Below are 26462 nucleotides of genomic sequence, written 5' to 3' on the forward strand. Positions count from 1 at the left end.
CCTGTGTGTATGTGTGCTTCAGTGACGAAAATAGACAAAACGAAGGAGAAACAGGTCGCTTCCTCCTGGAGCTTTCTGGTTTCTCTGAGTCACTATGGCAACCGCCTCCTCCCTCCAACCCATACTTCTGTTTACTTGGCTTTTTTGTTCTCCCACGCACTTTTGACTTCCTTCCTATACCCCTCCTATTTTTTTATTTTTATTTGCTGGAGTCCCATTGCCCTTCATCGCCCCATTCAGTTATCATCAGATTGTGAGTCTCAGCTCTTTCTCAATACCTGGACACATTTGTTTCTTAACTTCCATTTCCAACTTCATTCTGTGCAGCTCAAACATTTATCAGAGGTCACTTTAGTGGCCTAAAGGGTAGAGGAGAAGGACACACAGAAGCTTCAACTTTCAGACTACAGACCATCCTGGGGAGCCTGTGTGAGGATAGGGATAGATGTGGGGTGTGGCAGATACCAGAGCATCAAATTAACACACACACACACACACACACACACACACACACACACACACACACACACACACACACACACACACATACACCAGCCAGATTTCTTATGATTTACATTTACAGTTAATATTTTTTAATATAAGCAAAGCCAATGTAATCACATTTATAGCTTATGTTTAATTATCACAGCTACCACCTCCACAAATATTTGACCTGGAACTTTAACTAAACATAAAAATCCCATTAAGTTTGACAAGGTTACTATAAAGTCAGACTGAGCAGCACTCACACCCTAGGAGTGCTTATTATTACATTATGGTGATGTGTGACTTTGTGCGGGGAACACACTGGCATCTCTAACTGAGATACGGAGTCTCAGAGGTATGCCACATCCTCTCCTCCCGTCTCCCCCACCCTGCTCCTCTGTGCGCCCCCCTCACCCGCCCCCGCCTTTCCAGCGCGTCGCATCGCTGAGCAACGTTCAGCACGGACAGCCAACACAACTCAACCGAGCGCAGAGCTTACCTGGCTCCGCCGAGATATTTATATTTTCCCCTGAAAAGGAAGGAGTGTGGACCGCCGGAAAGCCCTGACGTCACCATGACAGGTAGACAGTAAAGAAAGGTTTGAGTCGTGAGGAGGAGAGGGAGTTAACACTGCGGGCGTGCTTGAGGTGGCCTCTCCATCCCGGTGAACACCTTTCCGGGCTCGGAGCGCGCTCGGACGCACGTTTGACGATGGACGGCTGGCCGCCGCTGCTGCTGCTGGCTCTCCTCGCCATTGCGGGAGGTGAGTAGCCTACCTTGTCCACATAATGGCTCCATCGAAGCTCTTGTGCGTCACCCTCATAGGGCAATAAAACACCGCGCGTCTGTGCATTAAGGGAATCCGAAAAGGTTTCTTCCAAGTAATGAAGAAGTGAATGCAATAAAAAAAAAGGACTGGTTAGACGCTAGGGAGAGGCAGAGGTGGAGAAAGCGACTCTTTCACTGCTGTGTCACCATCTTTCTTTAAAACAGCAGCGAGCGCGACGGAATGATGTAGTGGAGAAATACCCACTCCATAGAGCACAATGAAAATACATTAGCAAGTGTAAAGGGGGGAAAACACTTGCATCGTAAGCATATAAAATACAAGATATATTTAACCTGAGATTCTGTTGGGGTTAATATAATGCGTTTAGGGACGTGTGTGATGTTCTTCTATGGAATTACTGCTATTTCAGTGTTGAGTGTGCGGGAGTTAGTCACATTTTGGTAGATCAGATGAAAATGATACGTATTAAAAGACTTAAATCAAACTTATAATCTTTTCTACTGAAAATAAAACATGTGATAAACATACATGAGAAATTTACCAGCCTACTGCAACAGCTAAACCACTGTGGCATCAGTTAGCATATTCCTTCTAATTAATTGAGAGAGAAATAAATTATCTTATCACTCACTCGCCTCTCTCTCCTTCTCTCTCATTAACACTGAGGTCTTGCATTGAGTGGGCAGGTTAATAAGAGGCATGTTGGGCTAAAACAACTTCTTCTTCCTGTCATCAAAGGGCAAATGATGTGTCATCAGGGTGCACAGGGAAAGCCTTCTGTTTTTGCACAACAGCTTAGATGGATAAACTTATTGTTATGGGGCGCATGCATTGGGTGGTTATCTTATTTATGGCTCTCGCAGCACATTTAAAGTAAATACTGTAAGCTCTTAGGTTGTTTGGACATATTTTACCTCTGTAAGTTGGCTTTATTTTGGTGTCGCTCCAACACATCCGCTCAGTGGCTGAATTATGACTGCCTTAAGATTTTGTAACCTATCTACAGCAGCGGATAGAGCAGAGGCCAGCTCAGCAGCTCAGAGCAAAAGACTGCCTGTGCAGCAACACACACAGCACACACCTCTGTCCACTCGTGCGCATGCACACGCTTGGCCATCTGCCTTGCACTGACTAACCGTTCATCATCACCAAGGGCGAAAACATGCTGCTTTGACTCCTCTTTTACACCCTCCCCCCAAAAAAGACAGCTTTACACCCATAGTTCATCACACTGCATCCAGAGGAAATGACGAAGACAGATAGTACGAGATAAAGTGCTTCAACTAACATTAACCTGCCACTTATCACATCAAGCACCGGTTGCAGACGTTCTCACCGCACAGCTTTGGTAAAAATAGCAGCTGTATACTAGTTAAAGCATCCGTTTAAGATTTATATGGAAACAACATTTAATGCTCGATTTTGTTAGCAAAAATACAAAATCTAAAGTCTTTAGAGACATACAATAAAATGAAGATAACTAAAGAACATGAAAATAATCAAAAAATATCAGGAGTAACATTCATTTAATAACAGACTTTGTTTTACAGTGAAAATAATGAGTTCCAGTGAAAATCTAATAAGCTAAATGCCAATAAAAGCCTGAATAGAGCTAATTGTTAAAATGTCAAATGTCAAAGGACACGCTTTTTTGTATGAAGCTGGTGTAAATTTGCACAATATTCAATTCTTGCCCTATATTCGGTTCAAACAGAGGTGTTTGCACTAAAAATGCCAACATGAGATATCACTTTAAGGAGCCTCATAAGCTGTGGAGTACTAATGAGTCATCTTCCCTTAAGGGAGAAAATCTGATTAGCATCATCCTCAGAGACTATAAACTCTGTCCACACACAAGCACATGCAAACACATGTTTGAAGAAAAATGCACACTGGGCACATATAAACACACACACACACACACACACACACACACACACACACACACACACACACACACACACACACACACACACACACACACCTGGAGCTTATAAGGCGTTTAAGAAGTTTCCTACAAGCGAGCAAGCAAAAACACACAAATGTTAAATACTTAGGAAACACAACCTTTGCCTAGTTTGAGGCTTACGTGTTGATTTCGGTGTTCTTATTTAGTCATGTTTGTCCTTTATTGTAATGTTCACGTCATATAAGAGGCGAAGAAGGCAAGAGACATGTGAGAGAATCCATGCATTTCCCACAACAAAAATAGCCGGCATAAAAAAAAGGTGGTGATCGAATGAAGAGGAGAAAAGTCATAGGTTTACACCTCCAGAGCCACGGCATCATTTACTTACATAAGCATCCACACACACACACACACACACACACACACACACACACACAAACACACACACACGGAGGAGTCTTGTATTGAGTGGCTGTGCAAGGACGCTCAAGGACATTTCACCACCTGTCTAAGAGGCTGCCGTGAGGATTTGGCCATCTCGCTGTGTGAGGAGGATGTCTCTTGTCATTTCCCCAACAGGCCATGCATAATAAAAAGAGTCTGTGGGGCTGAGCTGACCTAATGCAGGGGTTACTGGATATGGAGCAGAGTCTGCGACACTCATCAGCCAGAGATGTCTCTGCATCTTAAAAGATATTTTAATAAGTGCATGCATACACTGGAACGGTAGTCCTCTGCTATGTGTGAATGCACATCAACAAATCATCTCTGTGCTAGCGCTACAGTCTAGAAAGTTCTGCTCCTTTACTTTAGTCTGTCATCACTTTTTGGGGTTTTTTTGGTGCACCGATTTTCCTCATCTGATCTTTGCAGAATCTCATTGTTGACATGACAGCACCCCTGCTATCGTCTCGCTCAACCTCGCTTTCTCTTTCCGCGCTTTATCTCGCTTGCTTATTTTCTCTGTCTCTATCTCGTTGGACCGACTCCCAATACACAGCAGCAACAGGATCAGATCAGCGGGTAGGGGCAGCATCTGTGATTAAAAAATGTGCAGCGGATTCACCGCACGGGCCTGCACTCGCATGTGAGAGTGTGCGTGATTCCATGTGTAAAACCCTGTGCTCTCATGTGTGATTTGTGCAAGATTGTGTGTGTGTGTTTATGTGAATGAATGTGCAGCAGTAGTAGCAAGAGCAGCAGCAGCACACAGCAGTGTGGCCCGGGAGATTAAAGGGAAGCAAAGGGAGAGCACAGAGGTTTAATAGAAACTTAAGCAGCAGAGAAGAAGAGGCAGATAAGAGACGTTTGGAAAGTTAAGAGTTTTAAATCTGACCTTGTCTAAGAATATTTAAAAAAATAAAGGTGGACTTAAGTCGAGGCAGGTGTGTGCTTACCTTGCACTGATACAGCTTTTTGTAGAAGTGCATTCAAGATGACGCACACCTTTCAATAAAATCAAGTATAAGAGACGAAAAAGACTTTCTAACTTCAACAAAATGCGACATTAAGAGTTATGTGGAATCATTTTTGCAGTCAGTCCTCTTGTTGTTATCTATTCATGGGCACATTTTTGCTGCAGGCGCTGACCTGGTGCAAGCGTGGCCTCGCGATTTATGAGTATCTAAACGACAGTGCAAATAATAGCTGCGACGAGAGGCATAATGCATTTCAAGTGATGCATTTTATTGCAGCCCCTGAAATAGGCACCGCTGTTAGAAGGCCATATCCTGTCATCCAGCAGCTGAGCTCCATGCGTTTTAATAAACAAATGAAAGCTATTACTGCTTATTTACAGTATGATTTCTGGATGAGTTAAACTGCAGCCTCTGACGGCGATGCTTTGCAGCCTTCATTATTCTAAACTATTTTAGCATATTCTCCTCAAATTTCCCTTGATGTGACTTCAAAATGAATGAAACACTTTCCACAGCAGCAATATATTCTGTTTTGTCCCAGTGATCCACTGAGCTAATATCACTCATGCACCTATATATTAGAAAAATTCAAACCTAAGATGTCATTTTAATAGCTCTAGCATATAGCTAGAATATTTATGGCATTTGTAGCAACAACAGTCTATCTATAAATCTAAATATGGGCGTATATCTACGTATCCATGATACATGGACACATTTTTTTTTAAATTTGTCAACAAATTAAATAGTTGTGTTGATCTGTGCATGGTTTTCTCTTAATATTTATCCAGGTTCCAACTAATTTGTTTAAAAATATAATGTTTAAAAATTAACTCAGATTTAAAAAAAAATGGTTCTTGGGTAAATAATTGAATTTATGTCAGATTATCATTTTGGCTTCCAGTGATTATAAAAACAAAATAAATGAAAGAAAACAGCTGTTATTGTGTTCCTGTTTTTGTTTTGTGACATGCACTCTTCTCTTTATTGGGCACACCTGTTCAGCTGCTTGTTATAGCTCGCATGGAGACGACCTGCTGAAGTTCAAACTGAGCATCAGAGTGAGGAAGAAAGGTGATTTGGCATGGTTGTTGGTGTCAGACAGGCTTGTCTCAGTGCTTCAGAAACAACAACAATCTGCTGGGATTTTCCCACATAACTATCTCTAGACTTTACAGAGGAAGTTCTGTGAAGAAAATATACCATGAGCTGCAGTTTTCTGCGTGAAAATGTCTTCTTGATGTCAGAGAATGACCAGACTGGTTTGAACTGATGGGAAGGCAACAGTAACTCAAATAAATACTTTTTGATTAAATTCAATTCAGTTTTATTATATATAGTGCCTCAAGCCACTTTATATTCTAATGTAAAGACCCTTAGAGTCAGCTAAAGACAAAAATCAGGTGTGATGCGTCTCAGTTTCTGCTGCAACGCTCAGATGTTCAGATGTTAAGGTCACAAACAATATGAAGACGTGTTGTTTACACCAAATCCCGCCGTGTAGTAATGGCTCGTTATAGTGGTGCATTGTTGCCCCTCCCTAAAATCCAAACACGATCGCAGCCAAGTCCTGGCAGGTTTCATTTAGCTCAAGCCAGGATCCTGCAAAGAAAGGTTTTGGTCAAATTAAATCGTCTCTAGAAACAATCTGATTTCAAGACGTCACGCTGTGAAGCAACAGCAAATACTGTGCATGGTTTGTCACTTGTTTTAAAACAGGTCTTTATTCATTACGGCATGTTTACAAAGTCAGTCACTGATCTAACCATATAACTAAGATCTAAACGCTGGTCAAAAATAAATCATGATTATGATCTTTGCCATATCCGTGGATCTATTAAATAAAAGGTTGAAAAAAAAATCCTTTAAAAAAAGCTGGTTTTTTTTTTAATTAATAACATGTGATGATCAAAGATTAAATGCATCAACTAATGTTTCAGCTCTAATAATAGAACAACATGCTGGAGTGATTTGTCAGTGCTTTCTGTAAAAAAATGAAAACCTCTGTGGTTATTAAAACACAACAAACTCGACTGACTTTACATCTTTGTGCGCAGCGTGGAAAGACAATAAAGCTTCAGGCTGCAGTTAGCCCACAGTGGAATGCCTCTGTTTTTGTGCTCTGATATTGCAACTAGATGGAGGATCAATATTAATATCTCAGTTCTATGGCCACTACAGAGCCAATTGGGTGTTGCCAGTACATCAGTGGATCTCTCCATTATTGACTTAAGAATATTTCAGCATAAAAGGTTTCAGCTGCAGCCAAAAAGCCTCTTTAGCCGTCGACAGAAAGGAGGGCAGAAAATGACCCCAGTTTCCCTCCAACCTTTTCTCATTTGAGCGAGCTGTATAAATAGAGATCATCACTGTAATAGTCTTAGTGGGATAATTCAATTTAGATCTCGCCTCGCCTTCATTTTCTCCACGTTTGTCTTTACAGCGTGTGCTCTAGTCTCTAAGCAGCATTAGAAATTATAACCAGATGCTGTCAAAAGTAAAGATTTTATAAACAAGTTGTTGGGGACACAAAAGGTCCATCAGCACGCTAAGATTAATGGCTATTTTTAAGGACGAACGGATTGAAGGGGCAGACATAGCTATAAAGCAATCTGACCTAATGGCTACCATCTTGTCTCTTCCGGTCCTCCTGTCACGGAAGCGTGTGCGTGTTTGTGTGTTTGCATGTGCACGGTGATGTGTAACTTCCCTAGCTTACGGGTCTAATGGGGAGCCCTGCTGAAATATTCATAATGTCACATTAAGTTTGCAATATCTGCTCTGGAAAACAAATATAAAGCCACCTGAACTACCAACAACATTAGAGCCGTTCAGTTCAGCCTTTAGCATGTGGAGACAGAGGCACATCAGTCTGTGGTTAGTAGCATTATTTGAGTGTTGAAGATGAGCGGCCGAGTTAATGTGTTTGCACACTGAGCAGGCTCGAGTGTGTGCGTAGTTTTACATAAAAAAAAAAACGAGATAAGAAAAAATGAATCTTTCTGCCTGATTAGTTGCAGTGCTGTAAAATATTGGTGTATCCTGACCACATGCTCATTTTTGCTTAGTTATTTTAAGCTATTTCTGTAGTAAATGCTCTAGTTCACGAAGAAGTGGTAAAACATGGCGTGCTGAAAGTGTTGTGGTATCTATCTATCTAAATGAAGTACATGAGGCAAAAACAGAGTTTGTACAAATCAATATTTGATATGAATACCTTTATTCTTAAACACAGCCTGAACTCTCTTAGCCAATCTTCAGGAAAAGTTCTCCGGGCTTCTTGAAAGACCTTCAAAGCTCCTCTGCACATAGTGATGATCATTTTAGGTCAGTGTTAAGTGGCTTAATAAATGTAAAAAAACATCTTCTAAAAATGGTCAGGTATAAGGACTGGACTTAAATGAATGACAAAGCAGCCGATGTTCAAAGAGAAACTTTGAAAGATCTTCAGTAAGCCTGGAGAACTTTTGCTCATGAGTGCTTTAAAAATTACAAGAAAGTCTGTCTCTACTGAAGCAAAATACAAAGAAATGAGGGACTTAAGACTTTAAGATAATTAATTACATTTTGTCTATTTTACTACATAGTACTTTTATAGTAAGCAGAAATCTTTCATATACACGTATGAGCATGGTTGAATGAACCGTGCTCTTCCTTTTTTTCCTCTGCCAGTCTGGCTTCCTGTCTCATCCGACAGTGTTATTGCCTTGTGCTTCCGGGAATAATATACATTACTCATATGGTTCTGACACAGACAGCAATGCTTATTTCCCTGATGAATGTGTGTCCACAAAATGGCACACATGCACGCAAAGAAAAAAAAAGCCAGCTCTTGTGCACAAAAGTACAACACTCATGCTGACAGGACTTGTATTGATGATGCTGATTTAGCGAAGGAAAGGGCAATAAATGTACACTGGCTGTCAGCGACAGCGAGATGGAGATAACAAACAGGATGGGAGAAGAAACGGGCTGACTGGGATGATGAAAAAGATGGTAAAAGTGTTAAGGAAAATGTGATGACAGAGAAAGAGCAGAAGATTAAAAAATAGGGGATGTGGGAGCGAGGGATTGCATCGAGAGGTCACGGGGTATGAATAGAGTCCTTATTGATCCAGAGATAGAGGCTATCATTCCTGTTCAGTGAACACAGCAGCGCTACAGGGCAAAGAGGAAGGGGAGGGTGGAGAGCAGGGGATAAATAGAGGAGGACAGAGTGTCACAGAGGAGCCGGAAACATTCAGAAGAAGTTTGGTACGTCTTCTTTCCATTTCTGTGTTTTAATTTACCTTTTGAGCTCTCATGTTGCATTGCAAGCATCAAAATCAGACCAAATAAATATTGTTTTAAAGTTTTCTAAATACAGTTTTTGTGGTTTTTTATGTTATTTCTATTGGCAGTGACTTCCATTCATCCATAGCCCTGTATAAAACAGTTCTTTTATTTTCGCTGATTCTTGCTATGGGTAATAAACAGTGTCCTGTCTGGGAAAATGTTTATCTCTATCTGCGCTAAAGTACAATTTTTTAAAACAAAAAGACTGAAATCCTTTACGCTGTACCAACTGAACTCTAACAGTTGTTAATTAATTCAAATTTGATTTATTTTTGCGCAGATTCATGGAGAAATTGAGAGTCTAAGCTCTTTGTATACTTTTTAATATCATTGTGTTCATTAAAAAGAAATAATTTTACCTACATCAGCTTTCACGCGTTTGTTTTCCTGCAATGTTAACGGCCTTTAAAAGAGAGTATGACAACATCGGTACAGTTAGCAGCCTGTGTTTATCTTCAGGGGTGGAGCGTGAGGGTGAAAAGACGCAGCGCAGGGATGAGCAGATGCCAGAGAGACAGGGAGTGAAAAGCAGGAGGGAATGAGGAAGGAAGCAGGAGGTGCAGAACAGTTGTTTTTCTCAGTGCATCACTCTCTCAGTGAAAACCCCCCCCCCCGGAAAACCCTCCCCTCCTGTGTGTGGTGTTGTGACAGCTCTGCCTAAATTCAACCACTCACACAGATAAGACTACAGTCTGCTACAGATGGAGGGATGGGAGGGGGAAGAGACAGGGGAAGGGACGCGAGGGACTGAGTGAAAATAACCCAGAGCTACAAAAGAGTGGCAGTTGGGGAGAAGTGCAGCAGGGCAGAGGAGAATACATAGAGACAGAGCAGCGGGACGAAGTGTGTGATAGAGACAGGAAGGAGAGCGATAGAGACATACAGAGTGGTTGACTCATTCTCGTGATGTCAGATCTCGTAAGATCTATGCATTGAGGTGTGCTGACGTCCTCCAGCCGCCGGTGATGAGCAATGTCGCGGCTCTCAAAAGAAGCACTTACGGCACCACAGACTTCAAGCTCCAGTATGTTTGTATTGCAAATCCAATTTGATAAAACACCTTTTAAATAAGGCCAAGTGAGACACAGATGCCTGCAACTTTGGTGCTTCCTGATAGAGCCACACGATGATGATGATGATGATGATGATGATGATGATGATGATGATGATGATGATGATGATGATGCGCTTTCATTACAGGCGGCCTTGGGGCAGACACAGAGGAGCGGTTGGTGGAGCATCTCCTAAACCCAGCGCATTATAACAAACTGATCCGTCCTGCGACTAACGGCTCTGAGCTGGTTACTGTGCAGCTGATGGTGTCTTTGGCCCAACTCATTAGTGTTGTGAGTATGGACACGTCTGGGATTGAATCTGTGTGCATGATTTAATGTGATTTTTAGAATTTAATTTGGATAATAGAACAAACAACATAAACACAAATGGTGATTCATTTAAATTTCTGTTTTTCCTCCTGGTAACCTAAACGCCAGAATCTTGATTTAAAACTCAAATTAAACATAATCACAGACAAACCAGCAACACTGAGCAGTATTTGAATATTGTGACGCAATGAATATTGTACTTGTACTTGTTACTCTCCACGACTGCAAACAAGCCTCAGACAAAGGGTAACGTTGCTTTTGTCTCGAGGCTGAAATTCTCTGCTCAGGTTTGTTTGTTTTTTTTATTTTTTTGTTGTAAATTTAACGGCTGCACCGCCGATGTTGCACATAAAGATGATTTATAGTGATGAGTTCTAGCCAGCATATATAAAAGCAGTTACAGGATTCCTTCTGTGGCGCGGGAGGAGCTCTCTAAAGAGAAATTAATCTTGAAGACGTCATTAGGGTTATCTTTGGCCTCAGCTTGAAAACAACATTTATTTCCCCCTATTACAAAACTGGGACATGGAGTTTGAAGGATGTTTTCTGAAGCTTGACCCTGTTTAAACATACTATAAATCAGGACATCTCATCCTCACTGAGTCTTTTACATACAAATAACAATGAGCCGCTTCTGAATAAATTCATGCAATAAAACTACAGCTTTTAATGTGAATGTGTTCCATTGCAGCATGAACGAGAGCAGGTGATGACCACCAATGTCTGGCTAACACAGGTGAGAATTTTGACTCCCCATCTGATCTAATCACTGCGTACCCAACATTATGCTACATGGAAAAAGAGAAGGCAGAAAGCTTAGTGAAATGCAGAGAAAACAATGAGTAAATATTTATTTTTAGGTGTGTTTTTTTCTTAGATTTCACAGTGTCGCAGCTAGGTCAGTGGACGTGAATCACAAACCGCGAGGGACTTGGACGGTAGTCATAAATGTGACTTAGATAAACACAAACACACACATTGAAGGTTCCTCTCTCTAAAATTTACTACTGTACGTGATGAATTTCATTGGATAATCAAGTTCCTGAAGTGTTATCACACCAATATTACACGATTCACGGATGCAGTTACTGGGGTAGAAAGATGCATTTTTCTTTTCCGTGTTGTTACTGTTTCTGGATAGCTGAGTATGACCCTGCCAGCAATCATGTAGAGCTTCAGTTCAGACAAAAGTCGACAGGACTGGTGAAGAGAGACATCAAAAAAGAGAGTCATGCTCGTCCTCAAACAAAATCCAGAAGAAGAAAAATAAGAGATGGGAATTTACCAGAGAGTGAGAAATGTACAGAAAGACATTTCTGAAGCTGAACTCATGTTTCTGCGCTAATGTTGTGATTTTTGATGTTCTGTAAAGTCATATGTGACCTCTTATAGCTGAGGTATATAGCTATTTGGGCTTAATACTTATAATAATTTATTCAACAACATGAACATATTCTAGATATTCAGACAAATGACCAAAGACTGGCTTAAGCTGAGATTCACAAACCTAACAACTTTGGAAAAAACCCCCCAAAAAAACAGCAAAGATGGGTTGTAAATAAATAATAAAGAAAATCCAAGGATTTAAACTCTTTGTTTCACTACAAAATTGTAACTGTGATGAGCTGATAAGCAGCAGGACTGTAATCTATTTCTATAGCTCTAAGGATGCACATTCATTTCCCAAAAGAGTTTTAAATTTAGTTGTTTTGTTTTGTTTTTTAAGATCACAGGATATTTTTCTTTAGTCTTACTCTTCTTATCTTAAGTGAGCTCTTGTCCAGAGAAGCCATCTTTGTTTCTGGATCTTTTTTAAATATGTCTGCAGTGGAGTCAGTGCAGTGAATATTACATAATACTGTTTTTTGTCCTTGTCCCCTGAGTATAGAGATTTCCCTCAGATTCTCTGAATCTGTCATTGATTTGATCTGCTGTAGAAGATGAATTCCACAAATTATTTCCAATTCTGCACAAAAATATTTTATATTGTAAAACTCTTTGGCCACATAGTCTTACTAGGAGTTGTGAACCCCTTCCCATCTTTCCTTCAGAAAGACTCAGCCACGCTAGGAAGATTTTGTATACGCAATGAAATTCTTCTGTTTAGAAAACTGTATAATGTGGCCATTGTTGATGGTGTATATATTCAGAAGAAAAGGTCAAGCTTTGAATACCTGGTCAGGGCATGCAAGGCAGATAGCTAAAGCCATACGTCAGGTGTTGAAGGACAAGGACATATTGATGAGAAGTGGGCATGTGGACATGGAATATATGGGACAGCATACACTGAAAGACACAAACAAGTGGCTGGGATAGTGTGTAGGAACATCTGTTTCCCAAGTCCCGATGGGAGACACCACCAAAGGTGGGTAAAAAAACCAAAAAACCAACAGGCTAAGGTCCTGTGGGATTTCAAGTTCCAGACAGACAAGCAGCTGCTGGCTAACCAACTAGACGTAGTGCTGGTTGACAAGGAGCAGAAGACCACAGTTGTGATAGATGCGGTGTTCCCACCGGACAGCAACATCAGAAAGAAGGAGCCAGAGAACAGAGAAGTGCCAAGGGCTGGAGGAACAACTGGAGCAGATGTGGAAGGTAAAGGCCAAAGTGGTCCCAGTTTTAATAGAAGGATTAGGAACTTCAAGCCCGAAACTGCAAGACTGGCTCCAACAAATTCCAGGCACAACAACAGAGGTCTCTGTCCAGAAGAGCGCAGACCTAGGAACAGCTAAATACTGCACACAACAACTCCCAGGTCTCCGGTGCTTAAGGAACACATGCATACCACACCGTCAGGGAGTGAGAGGGAGATTTATATATATATATATATATATATATATATATATATATATATATAAACACCCAGCACGCCCCTGCGGGCGGTTTATCCTTCAAGCTCGGGTCCTCTACCAGAGGCCTGGGAGCTTGAGGGTCCTGCGCAGTATCTTAGCTGTTCCCAGGACTGCGCTCTTCTGGACAGAGATCTCCGATGTTGTTCCCGGGATCTGCTGGAGCCACTCGCCTAGCTTGGGAGTCACCGCACCTAGTGCTCCGATTACCACGGGGACCACCGTTACCTTCACCCTCCACATCCTCTCGAGCTCTTCTCTGAGCCCTTGGTATTTCTCCAGCTTCTCGTGTTCCTTCTTCCTGATATTGCTGTCATTCGGAACCGCTACATCGATCACTACGGCCATCTTCTTCTGTTTGTCTACCACCACTATGTCCGGTTGGTTAGCCACCACCATTTTGTCCGTCTGTATCTGGAAGTCCCACAGGATCTTAGCTCGGTCATTCTCCACCACCCTTGGGGGCATCTCCCATTTTGACCTCGGGACTTCCAGGTTATACTCGGCACAGATGTTCCTGTACACTATGCCGGCCACTTGGTTATGGCGTTCCATGTATGCCTTGCCTGCTAGCATCTTGCACCCTGCTGTTATGTGCTGGATTGTCTCTGGGGCATCTTTACACAGCCTGCACCTGGGGTCTTGCCTGGTGTGATAGACCCCAGCCTCTATGGATCTTGTGCTCAGAGCTTGTTCTTGTGCTGCCATGATTAGTGCCTCTGTGCTGTCTTTCAGTCCAGCTTTGTCCAGCCACTGGTAGGATTTCTGGATATCAGCCACCTCCTCTATCTGCCGGTGGTACATACCGTGCAGGGGCCTGTCCTTCCATGATGGTTCCTCGTCTCCCTCCTCTTTCTTGGGTTTCTGCTGCCTGAGGTATTCACTGAGCACTCGGTCAGTTGGGGCCATCTTCCTAATGTATTCTTGGATGTTCGTTGTCTCATCCTGGACTGTGGTGCTGACACTCACCAGTCCCCGGCCCCCTTCCTTCCGCTTAGCGTACAGCCTCAGGGTGCTGGATTTGGGGTGAAACCCTCCATGCATGGTAAGGAGCTTTCTTGTCTTTATGTCAGTGGCTTCTATCTCCTCCTTTGGCCAGCCTATTACCCCAGCAGGGTACCTGATCACGGGCAGGGCGTACGTGTTGATGGCCCGGATCTTGTTCTTACCATTCAGCTGACTCCTCAGGACTTGCCTGACCCTCTGCAGGTACTTGGTGGTTGCAGCTTTTCTAGCGGCCTCTTCATGGTTCCCATTCGCCTGCGGGATCCCCAAGTACTTGTAACTGTCCTCTATGTCTGCAATGTTGCCTTCTGGTAGTTCAATCCCCTCAGTTCTGACTACCTTCCCTCTCTTTGTTACCATCCGACTACACTTCTCCAGTCCGAACGACATTCCAATGTCATTGCTGTATAGCCTGGTAGTGTGGATCAGTGAATCGATGTCTCGTTCACTCTTGGCATACAGCTTGATGTCATCCATGTACAGGAGGTGGCTGACAACTGCTCCGTTCCGTAGTCGGTATCCGTAGCCAGTCTTGTTAATGATCTCACTGAGGGGGTTCAGGCCTATGCAGAACAGCAGTGGGGACAGAGCATCTCCTTGGTAGATCCCGCACTTGATGGTGACTTGTGCTATGGGCTTGGAGTTGGCCTCTAGTGTTGTACGCCACATCCCCATTGAGTTCCTGATGAAGGCTCTTAGGGTCCCATTGATCTTGTACAATTCTAGGCATTCCAGTATCCAGCTGTGGGGCATTGAGTCATAGGCCTTCTTGTAATCAATCCAGGCAGTGCACAGGTTGGTCAGTCTGGTCTTGCAGTCTCGGCTGATTGTTCTGTCTACCAGTAGCTGGTGTTTTGCGCCTCTGGTATTCTTGCCAATTCCTTTCTGTGTCCCGCTCATGTATTGACCCATGTGCCTGTTCATCTTAGCCGATATGATGCCTGACAGGAGCTTCCATGTAGTACTGAGGCAGGTTATTGGTCGGTAGTTGGAGGGGACCGGTCCCTTCTTGGGGTCCAGGACCGTCCGGCCTTCAGTTAGCCATTCCGGGTGTCTCTCGTTAAGTAGCAGCTGGTTCATTTGTGCTGCCAGACGCTCGTGGAGTGCAGTCAGCTTCTTCAGCCAGTAGGCGTGAACCATGTCGGGCCCTGGTGCTGTCCAACTCTTCATACTGGAGACCCTTTCTTGGATATCTGCCACTGTGATGGTTACTGGACCCTGTTCAGGGAGGTCAGCCCTCAGATCCTCTAGCCACTGAGCATTGCCGTTATGGGTTGCATCCTTCTTCCATATGCTCTTCCAGTATTGCTCCATCTCCAGCCTTGGTGGTGCTGTTCTCTTATTGTTCCCTTGCCACTGAGAGTACACCTTTGCTGGTTCTGTGGAGAACAGCTGGTTTATTCTCCTGCCTTCTATCTCTCTGGTGTACCTCCTCAAGCGGCTGGCCAAGGCTGTGAGTCTTTGCTTGGCAGTTTCCAAGGCCTCAGGTATGGACAGCTTGCTGTATTTCTTAGGCACCTTATTTGTCGCACCTTTCTGCAACTCCGTTAGTTGGCTAACCTCCCTCCGTGCTACTTTGATCTTGCCCTCTAGCCTCCTTCTCCATGGAGGGTACTGCCCCTTGTGGCTGTTCAACTTGTAGCCAAGCATCTCACTGATCACTGTTGCCGTATTGTAGATCAGCTTGTTAGTGTCGGTAATCGTGGTTGTAGGTATTGCCCGTAGTGCTGCATTAACATCATCTAGCAGACCTTCTGAGGGAACTTCACGTAATCTTGGTAACCGGCTACGCGGGATCCAGGTTTCAAGATCCTATTTTTCAGGTCAGTTCCTCTCGCACTCAACGATCCTTCTCCTATCGCACTTGGGGCTATGTACCCAATCTCGGGTGGGGGTGATGATATCTCCCCCCTGACCTGGCGTCCTGACTCCTCCTTGCCGTAGCATTTGTGTTGTACCTCGTCAATCTCTAGCTGTGAGAGCAGTCCCTTCTTTCGAATGTTGGAACACTGAGCTACTAGTTGTTTCGCCGTCATTGTGGATGTTGGGTATCGAAGAATCCATAGGTCCCTCATCCTATTCATGTAGCCCCTTCCGCCGGGGTTACTTGCATAGTAGCATTCCAACAACGCCCTGTTTTCGTCTCTTGCCCACCGATGCCTTCTTGTTCCAGTAGCCCACTTTTCGTCAGGGTGCCCTGGTTCCTCAACACCTGACGCGGACCTTGTTGATCCGGGCGACGTCCGAGCCGGCATGCCTTCATATTTATCTGTCTCGCTCATGTCTGCGGTAGGCTTGCTTAGCATAGGGGGTCTAGCCTTAGGACCCTTACTGGATACAGACGCCCCAGGCAGGAATCGAACTTGCGATCCTCTGTTCCAAAGGCGTGTAGTCTAACCACTACGCTATCCAGCTGCTATATATATATATATATATATATATATATATAAACTTTTTCATATAAAGCAGTTCTAAGTACGGTTGTCACACACTGGCACATAGACAGACACACACATGAGCCAGATTAGGATTTATGACGTGTAACGGAGCATAGAATCACCATCAGTGCTCTATGGATTCTTTGCCATCAGAAAGTAGGAGTGCCAAGGACAGCTGTCGTGAGCCGAGACAAACTGTAATGACCACAATGCATCACAGTTACAGAGGACAGTCTAGCATGAGCAATACAGCTCCAACCTGGTTATACCACACACAGAACTGTGGTAACAGGTCACAGAGGCTTCAGTGTGGCAATGTCAAAGTCTGATCCACAACATGGAAAACAAGATAATGTTTGTCTTTTACACAAAGTTGCACAGAGGACTCAGATGTCTGCTGATGCATTCACATGCACCCACACACACATACCTGGGAACAGCTGCTGCATTATAATCATGCTGAGTGGTTTGCGGCCGGGTGTGTTTTAAAGACCATTCAGGGTCAGGACAGACATGAGTGTTACTCTGGCTAATGGTAGAAGTGTGATGAAGGTGCAGGTTGGGCAGATAGCATATAACGTACCTTAGGCTTATCTTTATTGCAACATGTCATGTTGACCAGTGACTGAGTGACGAACACAAAAAGACAAACAGACACACCTTCTCCTGTCTGCTTCTCTCAAGATGTCATTTCCTGCTGTGTGGTTGGCAGATGAGTGACTAAGCGTTGTGTTTTTATTGGCCTTTAGGAGTGGCAGGACTATCGTCTGACTTGGGTCCCCGAGGAGTTTGATGGAATGCTGAAGGTCAGGCTGCCCTCCAAACACATCTGGCTGCCTGACGTGGTGCTTTACAACAAGTGAGTCACTCTCTCGTCCACCTGTCCTCACTTTGTAAAGATACAAACTGATAGTGCATACACTGCACCATGAAAGTACAGAACAAGTCACCTGCACTGCATACATCAGCAAATGAAGTGATGAGTCGGTGCACACAGTTGTTCCACAAGAATGCAAACTTCTGTCGTCTTGTCTTTTCCACTTGTAAAATATATGAAGCTTATTTGATGTGCTCGCTGAGAGTCTAGATAATTACCATTGCCTCTCTTTTAATGTGGCTCTTCTATCTTGGACCAATGGAAGGATTTGAAATTACTTCTACACTGTCATACAAATATGCAGCCATCACTTTTAATTCTGCTATTGAGAACAGATTACCTTATGAAAAGTCTTCAGGGGTGCGCATGGTTGACTTAGCCTATTATGCACCTCCAGACCAAAACTTTTCTGCTGGGAATTTAATGACTTTCAGCCTTATTCCTGTCCCTACCGTCTGTGCATAGTTCCTATCCCATCAGCTGCATTCCAGAAACCATCCAGTACTCCTGTGCTGACATACTACATCATACATTTTTATGTGTCGATTCATTTGTGGTTTGTGGTAACTAAATACAAATTTACTTAGGTCCCGAGGACCTTTAACAAGTTGGCAAGATGAGCGGTACGAATCACTCATGTGCAAATGAGTGTACTATCACATACATAGTACATAAATGATAACGTCCCAAATAAGCTTCACTGTAATGTATTACACAAAATGATTAACGTGTAAACTTCATCCGCATGTTTTGTTAATTAGAATTCTCCTGCATGTCTGAGAGAGAATGGGGATGTTGCGGACCACTGGTCTTAATGTAATGGAAACTGAGTGTCAGCATACAGTATGTAAATCAGCTCATCAGAGCACAGCGATCTGTCTGGCCTTCTCCTCTTTCCCTGCTTCAGGCCTTACTTGACTAAAGATTATAAGATCCCTGACCCAACTAACTCTGGAAAAGTGATCCCGTTAATCCCGTGTACCCCAGGTTGGGGTGTTATCCTCCATGACTCCGATGAGTCCAACTGTCAGTCCTTTAAACTGGAGGATTAACTCAGCTTATGCCACTACCACACCACTTTTTATATTATTATTTCATTTGGAGAAAAGATGAAGCGGGTCATAGTGCACTGAAAATGTGCAGCTATGTGTTCGTGCAGGTTCCTCTTTTGTATGTTAAAAATATTCTTGCTGCATGTATTTTTCTGCCATTATCGTAAGATGACATGAAATTCATACAGCTCACAGTAGCTTACATGTGCTGTTTAATCAAGCCCAGATTACCTTAAAAATGATGTCTTCTGCCTGGACTTCACATTCATTTGGTTCCTTATCCTTCCTCTGTGTGTTAATATAAGGAGTCTGTCACGCTGCTAACCAGAGAAACCTCAAAAAGTCACACCCATAACTTCAAGATTCGTTAATGTGTCGCTGAGGTCTAATGAAGCTGCTGCATAATAAGATAAAGCACTACCACATTACCCTATTCAAGAGGCCTGGAAGAAACATGGCTCCTCATGATACTCTTTTATTATTTAAATCATCACACCAGCATCTGGATTTATGTCTGACTCCTGTTTTTGTCTTTATCCTCTCTGACCTTGTCTCTTAGTGCTGATGGGGTGTACGAGGTGTCGTTCTACTCTAATGCAGTGGTGTCTTACGATGGCAGCATCTTCTGGTTGCCCCCGGCAATCTATAAATCAGCCTGTAAGATTGAGGTCAAGCACTTCCCCTTTGACCAGCAGAACTGCACGCTGCGCTTCCGCTCCTGGACCTACGACCGCACTGAAATCGATCTGGTGCTTCGCGCTGATGTAGCCAGCATGGATGACTTCACCCCCAGTGGAGAGTGGGACATCATCGCCCTGCCGGGCAGACGAAATGAAAACCCAGCTGACCCTACTTACGTGGACATCACATATGACTTCATCATTCGCAGGAAGCCTCTTTTTTATACTATCAACCTCATCATCCCGTGTGTGCTCATCACCTCGCTGGCGATCCTGGTCTTCTACCTGCCCTCTGACTGTGGCGAGAAGATGACACTCTGCATCTCAGTGCTGCTGGCTCTCACCGTGTTCCTGCTGCTAATCTCCAAGATCGTCCCACCAACTTCACTGGATGTTCCTCTGGTCGGAAAGTATCTGATGTTCACCATGGTTCTGGTCACTTTCTCTATCGTCACCAGTGTATGTGTCCTGAATGTGCACCATCGTTCTCCCACCACACACACCATGCCCCCTTGGGTTAAACTAGTGTTCCTCAACAAGCTTCCTGCCCTGCTCTTCATGCGCCAGCCGAGAAACAGCTGCGAGCGTCAGCGGCTGCGTCAAAGGAGGAGGGCGCAGGAGCAGAGCGAGGGTGGTCGAAGTGGAGAGGCAGGGGCCTTGATGGTGGGGCTCGGGCTGGGAACTGCTGGTGGGAATGGAGGGGGGACCTCCACAGTGTTTGGTAAGGAGGACAGTGACCCTTGTACGTGCTATGTGAACCGCGCGTCTGTTAAACAGTTTGGAGGGGATCTGGGAGGTGCAGGAGGGGGATCCATCGATGGTCTAAACAGAGTCAGAGAAGGTCGAGAAGGGAGCTCTGGAAACCTTCCAAGAGGGAAGCAAGCAGCTGCAGGTCCTGCTTTGACCCAGGCCCTGCTGGCTCAAGCCTGTCCAGGCTTTGAGGAAGCTGTGGAAGGAGTACGCTTCATCGCAAATCACATGAAGAGCGAGGATGATGATCAGAGTGTGAGTATTATCTGTTGCTTCATATCAGAGCCTGGAGCTGATAGTGTTGCACTAGATTTGTTTATGTTTTATAGCTGGTTAATAAACTTCACTATCATAGTAACTGCAAAAATAGCATTTGACAGCTGCTCAAAATAGATTTTTATGTTGACAACAGATTAAATAAATTAGGACCAGATTAGCTAACTGTCTGCATCAGTGCAAACGCCTCTTTTGGGACCAAAAATCTTCTCTTTGCTGCTGAAATGTGTGGACAATAGTTTTTGAGGAGCTCTTATTGTATATAAATTTATGGGAAAATTACTCAGAGTGGAAAATTGAGCTAAACATATTTCTGGTATTTCGGTATTTCAGTAATGCAAAATTCATAAAGGCTATGTTTGTGTTACAGGAAATATGTCTTTACTTTAAGATGTAATTTGCAATATTTTAGGGAATTTGGGCCACAGTGAAAACTGCAGAGGACACAAAAGCCTCTCAGCACTGTGCACACAGAGTTGTGCAACATAAAAAATAATGTGAATTAATGAATTTATTTTAAACTCTCTTTAGCATCGGCTCTATTATAGAATAAACAGACATGTCTGCCAAGCTATTCGTGGGACTCAGATTTCCCTCATATTAGAAAAATATCAGAATTTTACAAAATGCTGTTCAGGATTTTGAAGAAACATGTTTGTTGCCCACTAAACTATTTGATTCCACAGAGGGGAAAAAAGAATAAAAATTAGAGGGATTTTAAAAATAAAGATCTTAAAGAATAAACATAATAATAATGCCAATGACAACAATGTTTTGCCCAACATATGTACTTTACAGTAACATAACTGAGCAAAACACACCTGGCACCATATTTTAATTGTATATATATATATATATATATATATATATATATATATATATATATATATATATATATATATCAAAAATAAAATTTAAATATAACATAATGCAAATATAATAAGGTGGGTGCCACTGCTGGTAGATTTGTCTTTGCTTCAATGTCTGCCTTTAAGAAAAAAAACAATTCTGTTATACTTTTAAATTATTCATATTCTTATTAGCCCTAGCTGCTAGCTACCAACTGAGTTATTATTATTTCTTTAAATGATAACTTAACTCATGGCTAATGTAGCTATCCAATATTTGCTAGTAGTTAAAGGGCTAACATTCATGTGTTCACTGGCCAAGTTGACTTTTATAATAATTGTTTAACACTTAAGTGTTGTTGAAGCAGGAGCTTTACCAACTTCATGTTTTTCATAAAGTGTTGTTCAGATTTGTGAAAATCAATTCAGCTGCTAGTGAGGTGAGGGGCTGTATGCTAGCTGTGTAAAGTTGTGTGCCATCTGGAGGAGGCAAAGGCCGCCCTGATGGGATCAATACTTTTGCAAATGAGTATCTAATCCATCCAATCTCGTTTTTAATATCTGAGCCTATTTTTTTAACAACCTGATTGCCCACAGCTGCCGCTGAGTCAGTCTTTCCTTTGACTTTAATAAACACCTGTAGGCTTATATGTCACATAGAAAAAGCAAGAGCAGTGTGCATTTACACACATGACACAGTAACAATAACTTAAAATGTGCATCGGTCAGGACAAAAGAAAATGTTGTGTTTTCTTTGAGGAAGCTGTGGAAGGAGTCCGCTTCATCGCTAACAAACCTGTGCAAACCTGAAACCTGTCATACACAGGTTTCAGGTTTGCACACTGACCCATTTTGTAATAAAGCAGCTCTTCTCTGCATAAATCCTGCAGTCAACTTGAGCCTTGCTGTATAATGTTTGTAGATTATTCACTGACTAATCATTTCTACTCTGTTTTGAGCTGTGAATTTGCCCTCCTCCTCATAGACTGTCCTGGGCATTATTGATGTCAAAAAGCTTTTTCTTTGCTTATAAAACTGGAAAAATGTTGTTTTTAGATAGTTTAGACAGTTAGTTTTGATTACCTGATAACAGTCCACTCACATCTGTGCTGTTTTCTGTGATTGCAACACCACTAATTTATTCCTCTCAGTAAATCTGTCTTTTTTGTGTAATCACAGACTCAGAGATAGTTATTATCCCACTGTAGCTGCCCTGCTTTAAAAGACTGCGATTTTACTGTTTGTGCTGACCTTAGCACTTTAATCAGACACTTTCTTTGACTGATAGAGCCTTTTAGCAGTGAAAGAAATTTTTTTAACCTTATATTGTAAAATTATATTGTATTGTAAAATTGGTCATTGGGTTATTTTGGGGGGATGGGGCTTAAATTATCTAGTATTTGCTAACTGTCTCCTTATGAAAAGAAACACAGCTCCAAATAAATGCTTTTGTGCTGCTTGTCTACTTTATTTGTTGAGCAGCAGCTTTTAACTTAGTGCTATTCCACTAGCTTAAAAAATGTAATCCTGTAAATTTAAACAGCAATTTTGGCAAAAACAAATGACATTAAAAAAGTGTATTTGATGTGGTGCTGCAGTTTACAGCTCTGACACCATGCATGCTAATATAGCCTGTGATAATGTGAGATGAGCACCAATAGTATCGGCTGATAATACATACCTCCATATTTATTACTCAGATTCAACTGTGTATTAACATAAAAAAATTATCATGTCTCCGTGCGTGTGAAATCCTGCCATAAACAATCTTCTTTTATGCGCATATGTTACCAGCCATAAAAAGTATCCAGAGCAGCACAGATCAGTGCCATATCATGTTATAGTCAAGACCGAGCTGTGCGACTCTGCTGTTTAGTACTGCCATTTAAAATGCAAGGGTTAGTACAAAAGGCCAGAAGCAAAGGAGACAGATCTGGTGATGCAATCGTAACCCTCTGAATATTCGACACAGACATGTAATTATAGCAGCAGCGGCAGCATGACGTGTGCATAGAGAAAGAGTACAACTGGTAAAGAGCTGGAATAGAAGAAGCGAGTCAGCAGAGTGAGGGTGTTATTTTTTATGTCTTATCCTGACCGCATCTTATTGGAGCGTGCGTCTGACATGGGAATTAATAAACCGCAGTAATTCTGTCTATCACTGATATAGTTACCATCCCATCGCCTTTAAAATCCTCCCATTCCCAGCGCAGTGCATGGCTCATCATTCATTCCCCTCTCTCTTTAAGTTATCATCACAGGGGTCACAGTTTCAGAACACCCTCTGTTTCTCTCCGTCCTCCATCTCTCTCCAGTCTCTTACATCCTTCTCCTCCTCCTTGACTCGTGTCAGACCTCATCAGAGCTGTGTAGCTGAACGAGTCTCCATTCACATTAACACTTCACCTCCATTAACGTTGCGTCTAGTTAAAGGCAGACGGGTAGGTCAAATGATAATGAGCATGACTGGACTTGAGAGTGGGATTCTGCTCACCTTAATCTTTCTCTTCACCCTGTTCCACAACCACAGGTGAGCGAGGACTGGAAGTATGTTGCCATGGTGATCGACCGCCTCTTCCTGTGGATCTTTGTGTTTGTATGCGTGTTCGGCACGATGGGCATGTTCCTGCAGCCGCTCTTCCAGAACTACACAGCCAAGACCATCAACATGCCAGGTTGACCATTTTTCCCCAGCCACAATCACGCTGACAGACAGCTCCCCGACCAATCAGCACAGCAGGACATGGGCCGGAGGCGGGGGGTGGGTCTGGGTTTTAATGTGTCTATGGTACAGGAACCGGAACTGGAATAAACAACAATCACATCCATTACCTTTATAGTAACAGTTTTTGCAACAAACGATTTTTCTCCTATGAAGATAAAGAAAAACACCATCTTACTCTTACCTGCAGGTTTTTGGTTGTTGTTTTTTTTGTCCAGATGCTTAATGGTGTGACCTCTTTCTGGTGGAAAGGTCTCTCCCTGCTTCCCTCTTCAGCCAGCCAGGGAGTGAGGATTCTCCGAGTTATTCCTTGTTGAACCTTACGCCAGCTAGTTAACACTTTCCGCATTACACTGACTGCTTAAGTGACACGTGACATACCTGTCTTCAGCTACGACAGACGTTACTTATTCACTATGTTAATTGATGTCAGTATCAGAGAGGAAAGGGAAGTTTATATCAATATCAAGGTTCTTATACTCCCCCCCCCCCCCCCCCCCCCCAAAAAAAAAAAATCCACTCTGTCAGTAAACTGATTCAGTATATTTTATCATAGCATAGCTGCTTACCACAGTATAGCATTGAGTATATATTATTAAGATTTCTCTATGTTTATTAGATCATGCAAGGATATGACGCTAATAGAGAGACTATGGTGTGTTGTATGATTGTATAGATATAACCAGAATGTGATATAAACTGTAATACACAGCCTGTGATGCGCACACTAACACAATATGTGTAAAAGCAACAGATTGTGAAGGAAAAATATATAGAAGGTAGTTGTACTTCGAAAAGAGCCAGGTTGCATTATTACATAAAAGTCAAAGGGATGAAGTAATAGATTATGCATGGACGGTTTTCTGCTCAGACTGTTGTGCACAGTAAGTAGAGAACAGCCGCAGCCTGCTGTGCCAGAGTGCACAGCTGCACTGAGACGAGTCTAGCTCCTGAGAAATTGAGGAAGCTGAGCCAAGAGTGTGGATATGGGCTCCTATTTGATGGGCGGTGGAACATGGTGGATTGATGGGAGGTGTATCATGGATATTAAGTCATGTCACAACTGTTCATTTTCTGTTATCAGAGCAGGACAAAGCCTCATTCGCTCATCATTTTCTCCTCTCTCCTCTCCTCTCCTGAATATATAATTCTGCAGTGGATTTTGTTCGTGTATGTAATGTCCAGAACATATGTACACATGTACATCTGTGAGATGCAGTGTCCAGAGGAGCATAACACATGTATGTATCCCTCCCATCCTTCCACCCTTTCAATTAATCTCTGCTGTCCTCTCTCCAGTCCCGCTCTGTTTATCTGGTCTTCCACGGGCGCTCACTTCTGACATTTAGTCCACTTAGAACAACAGCTAACTTCCAGTCATTAGTGCCGTATTCTTTTTGTGGCAGATTTCCACAATCTTCACAGGATCCCTGACAACAAAGACGATGCAAAAGGTCTTTTCAGGCACACATGCAGTCGGGTGGGGGGAATTAAATTTTTAGTAAACAAGAGCAAAATGCCAACAGGAGCAACAATGAAGCAGTCCTGGCAAGGCAATAAGTTGTGCAAAATCACAAGCAGAAAGGGTGAATGCCGAGGAGAAAAAAAAAGCAGGATAGGCAGAGACAAAAGACTCTTGTTATTAGTGTAATGGAAAGGTACGATAAACCTCTGGAAAAAGGCCATCTCCCCAGTCACTGTCATTTGCTACAGGTTTCCTGGCTTTATGCAGTCGTGTGACCAACTCTGCAGCTCAACTCAGTTTTGGACTGGAAGGCGTCTCTTGCTGTGTCTAGGGCGGATGGGATTACCCGCGGGGGTTCCCGGGCAGATCCCGAACAAGTGTGAAAAGCCTATCAGAGACCTGTGAAAACTGTAGGCTGCATGTCTCCACACGGAGAAAGTGCTGCTGTCCACTCTCTTCTCTTTCTCTTTTTGACCTTTCCACTCTCCTTCCTTTCTCTCTCACTTCCTCTCTCATTATGCTCTCCCATCTTTCACCTTCCCCTTCCTGACTCTAAAATCTGCTCCTGTGCACACCTTAACCAGTCCAATAAAGGTTGTAGGTTCAGATTAATCAAAGTATGTCTGCGTGACATGTTTTCACATGAAAGAAGGAAACATTTCCTGGCTTTCTAACACTGATGCTGGCAACTTCCTTTTTTATATGAACAAAAATGCACACACACTCAGTCACACAGTACTTTTTTTTCTCTTAGGAAGCAGGGCTTTTAAACAATAATGTGTTTAAAGCCCTGTCAAGGTCACTCTGGGTTCTGATTATTCTACTGTGAAAACAGGACTGTAGGTAGTTCTTATCTACACATATAAACCTGACATTTTTAGTGCAGAGAACCAGTTTGAATAATTCACACCACAGCAGGAATAACTGTCTCTCATATCTTACGCTTAGCAATACTTAAAGACAGCATCTTAGAATGTGTATTTCGTAAATACCACATAGTATCTCCGGTCTGCATCCATCCACCTCTGGCACAAACTGCTGTACCCATGTGGCAATGCAAATTAGAAGTAATGCACCAAAACCGCTGGATTCAGAGGACCACTTGCTGCCACCTGGTGCTCGTTGTTTGTTCATTCTCGTTCTCTTCTGTAATAATGCATAGCCAACTTGTTTGAGT

General features: G+C 42.8%; 1 protein-coding gene across 2 annotated transcripts; it reads left to right on the forward strand.

Moving 5' to 3' along the window:
* The first annotated feature begins 925 nt into the window (after window positions 1-925).
* On the forward strand, window positions 926-25886 carry chrnb2 (cholinergic receptor, nicotinic, beta 2). 2 transcript variants are annotated; one of them, XM_085422988.1, is made up of 6 exons: window positions 926-1249; window positions 10139-10284; window positions 11015-11059; window positions 17365-17474; window positions 19104-20229; window positions 23629-25886. In XM_085422988.1, the coding sequence occupies exons 1-6, from the start codon at window positions 1198-1200 to the stop codon at window positions 23776-23778; spliced, it is 1629 nt and encodes a 542-aa protein (XP_085279114.1). In that variant the 5' UTR covers window positions 926-1197; the 3' UTR covers window positions 23779-25886. The 2 variants fall into 2 exon arrangements, with proteins under 2 accessions (XP_085279114.1, XP_085279115.1); XM_085422989.1 differs by lacking the exon at window positions 926-1249 and adding an exon at window positions 9776-9962.
* Window positions 25887-26462: the final 576 nt, after the last annotated feature.

The sequence above is a fragment of the Rhamphochromis longiceps genome, linkage group LG11 (assembly GCF_057381845.1).
Source record: "Rhamphochromis longiceps isolate RC_006_pf linkage group LG11, R_longiceps_female_GT1.1, whole genome shotgun sequence".
Taxonomy (NCBI): Eukaryota; Metazoa; Chordata; class Actinopteri; order Cichliformes; family Cichlidae; genus Rhamphochromis; species Rhamphochromis longiceps.

What these genes read in the sequence shown, in the direction of transcription:
- chrnb2 (XM_085422988.1), top strand. Translation starts at nt 1,198, where the DNA reads ATGGACGGCTGGCCGCCGCTGCTGCTGCTGGCTCTCCTCGCCATTGCG. An exon ending in TGGCCCAACTCATTAGTGTT is followed by an intron (nt 10,285 to 11,014) that starts GTGAGTATGGAC and finishes GTTCCATTGCAG; the next exon opens with CATGAACGAGAGCAGGTGAT. An exon ending in GACGTGGTGCTTTACAACAA is followed by an intron (nt 17,475 to 19,103) that starts GTGAGTCACTCT and finishes CTTGTCTCTTAG; the next exon opens with TGCTGATGGGGTGTACGAGG.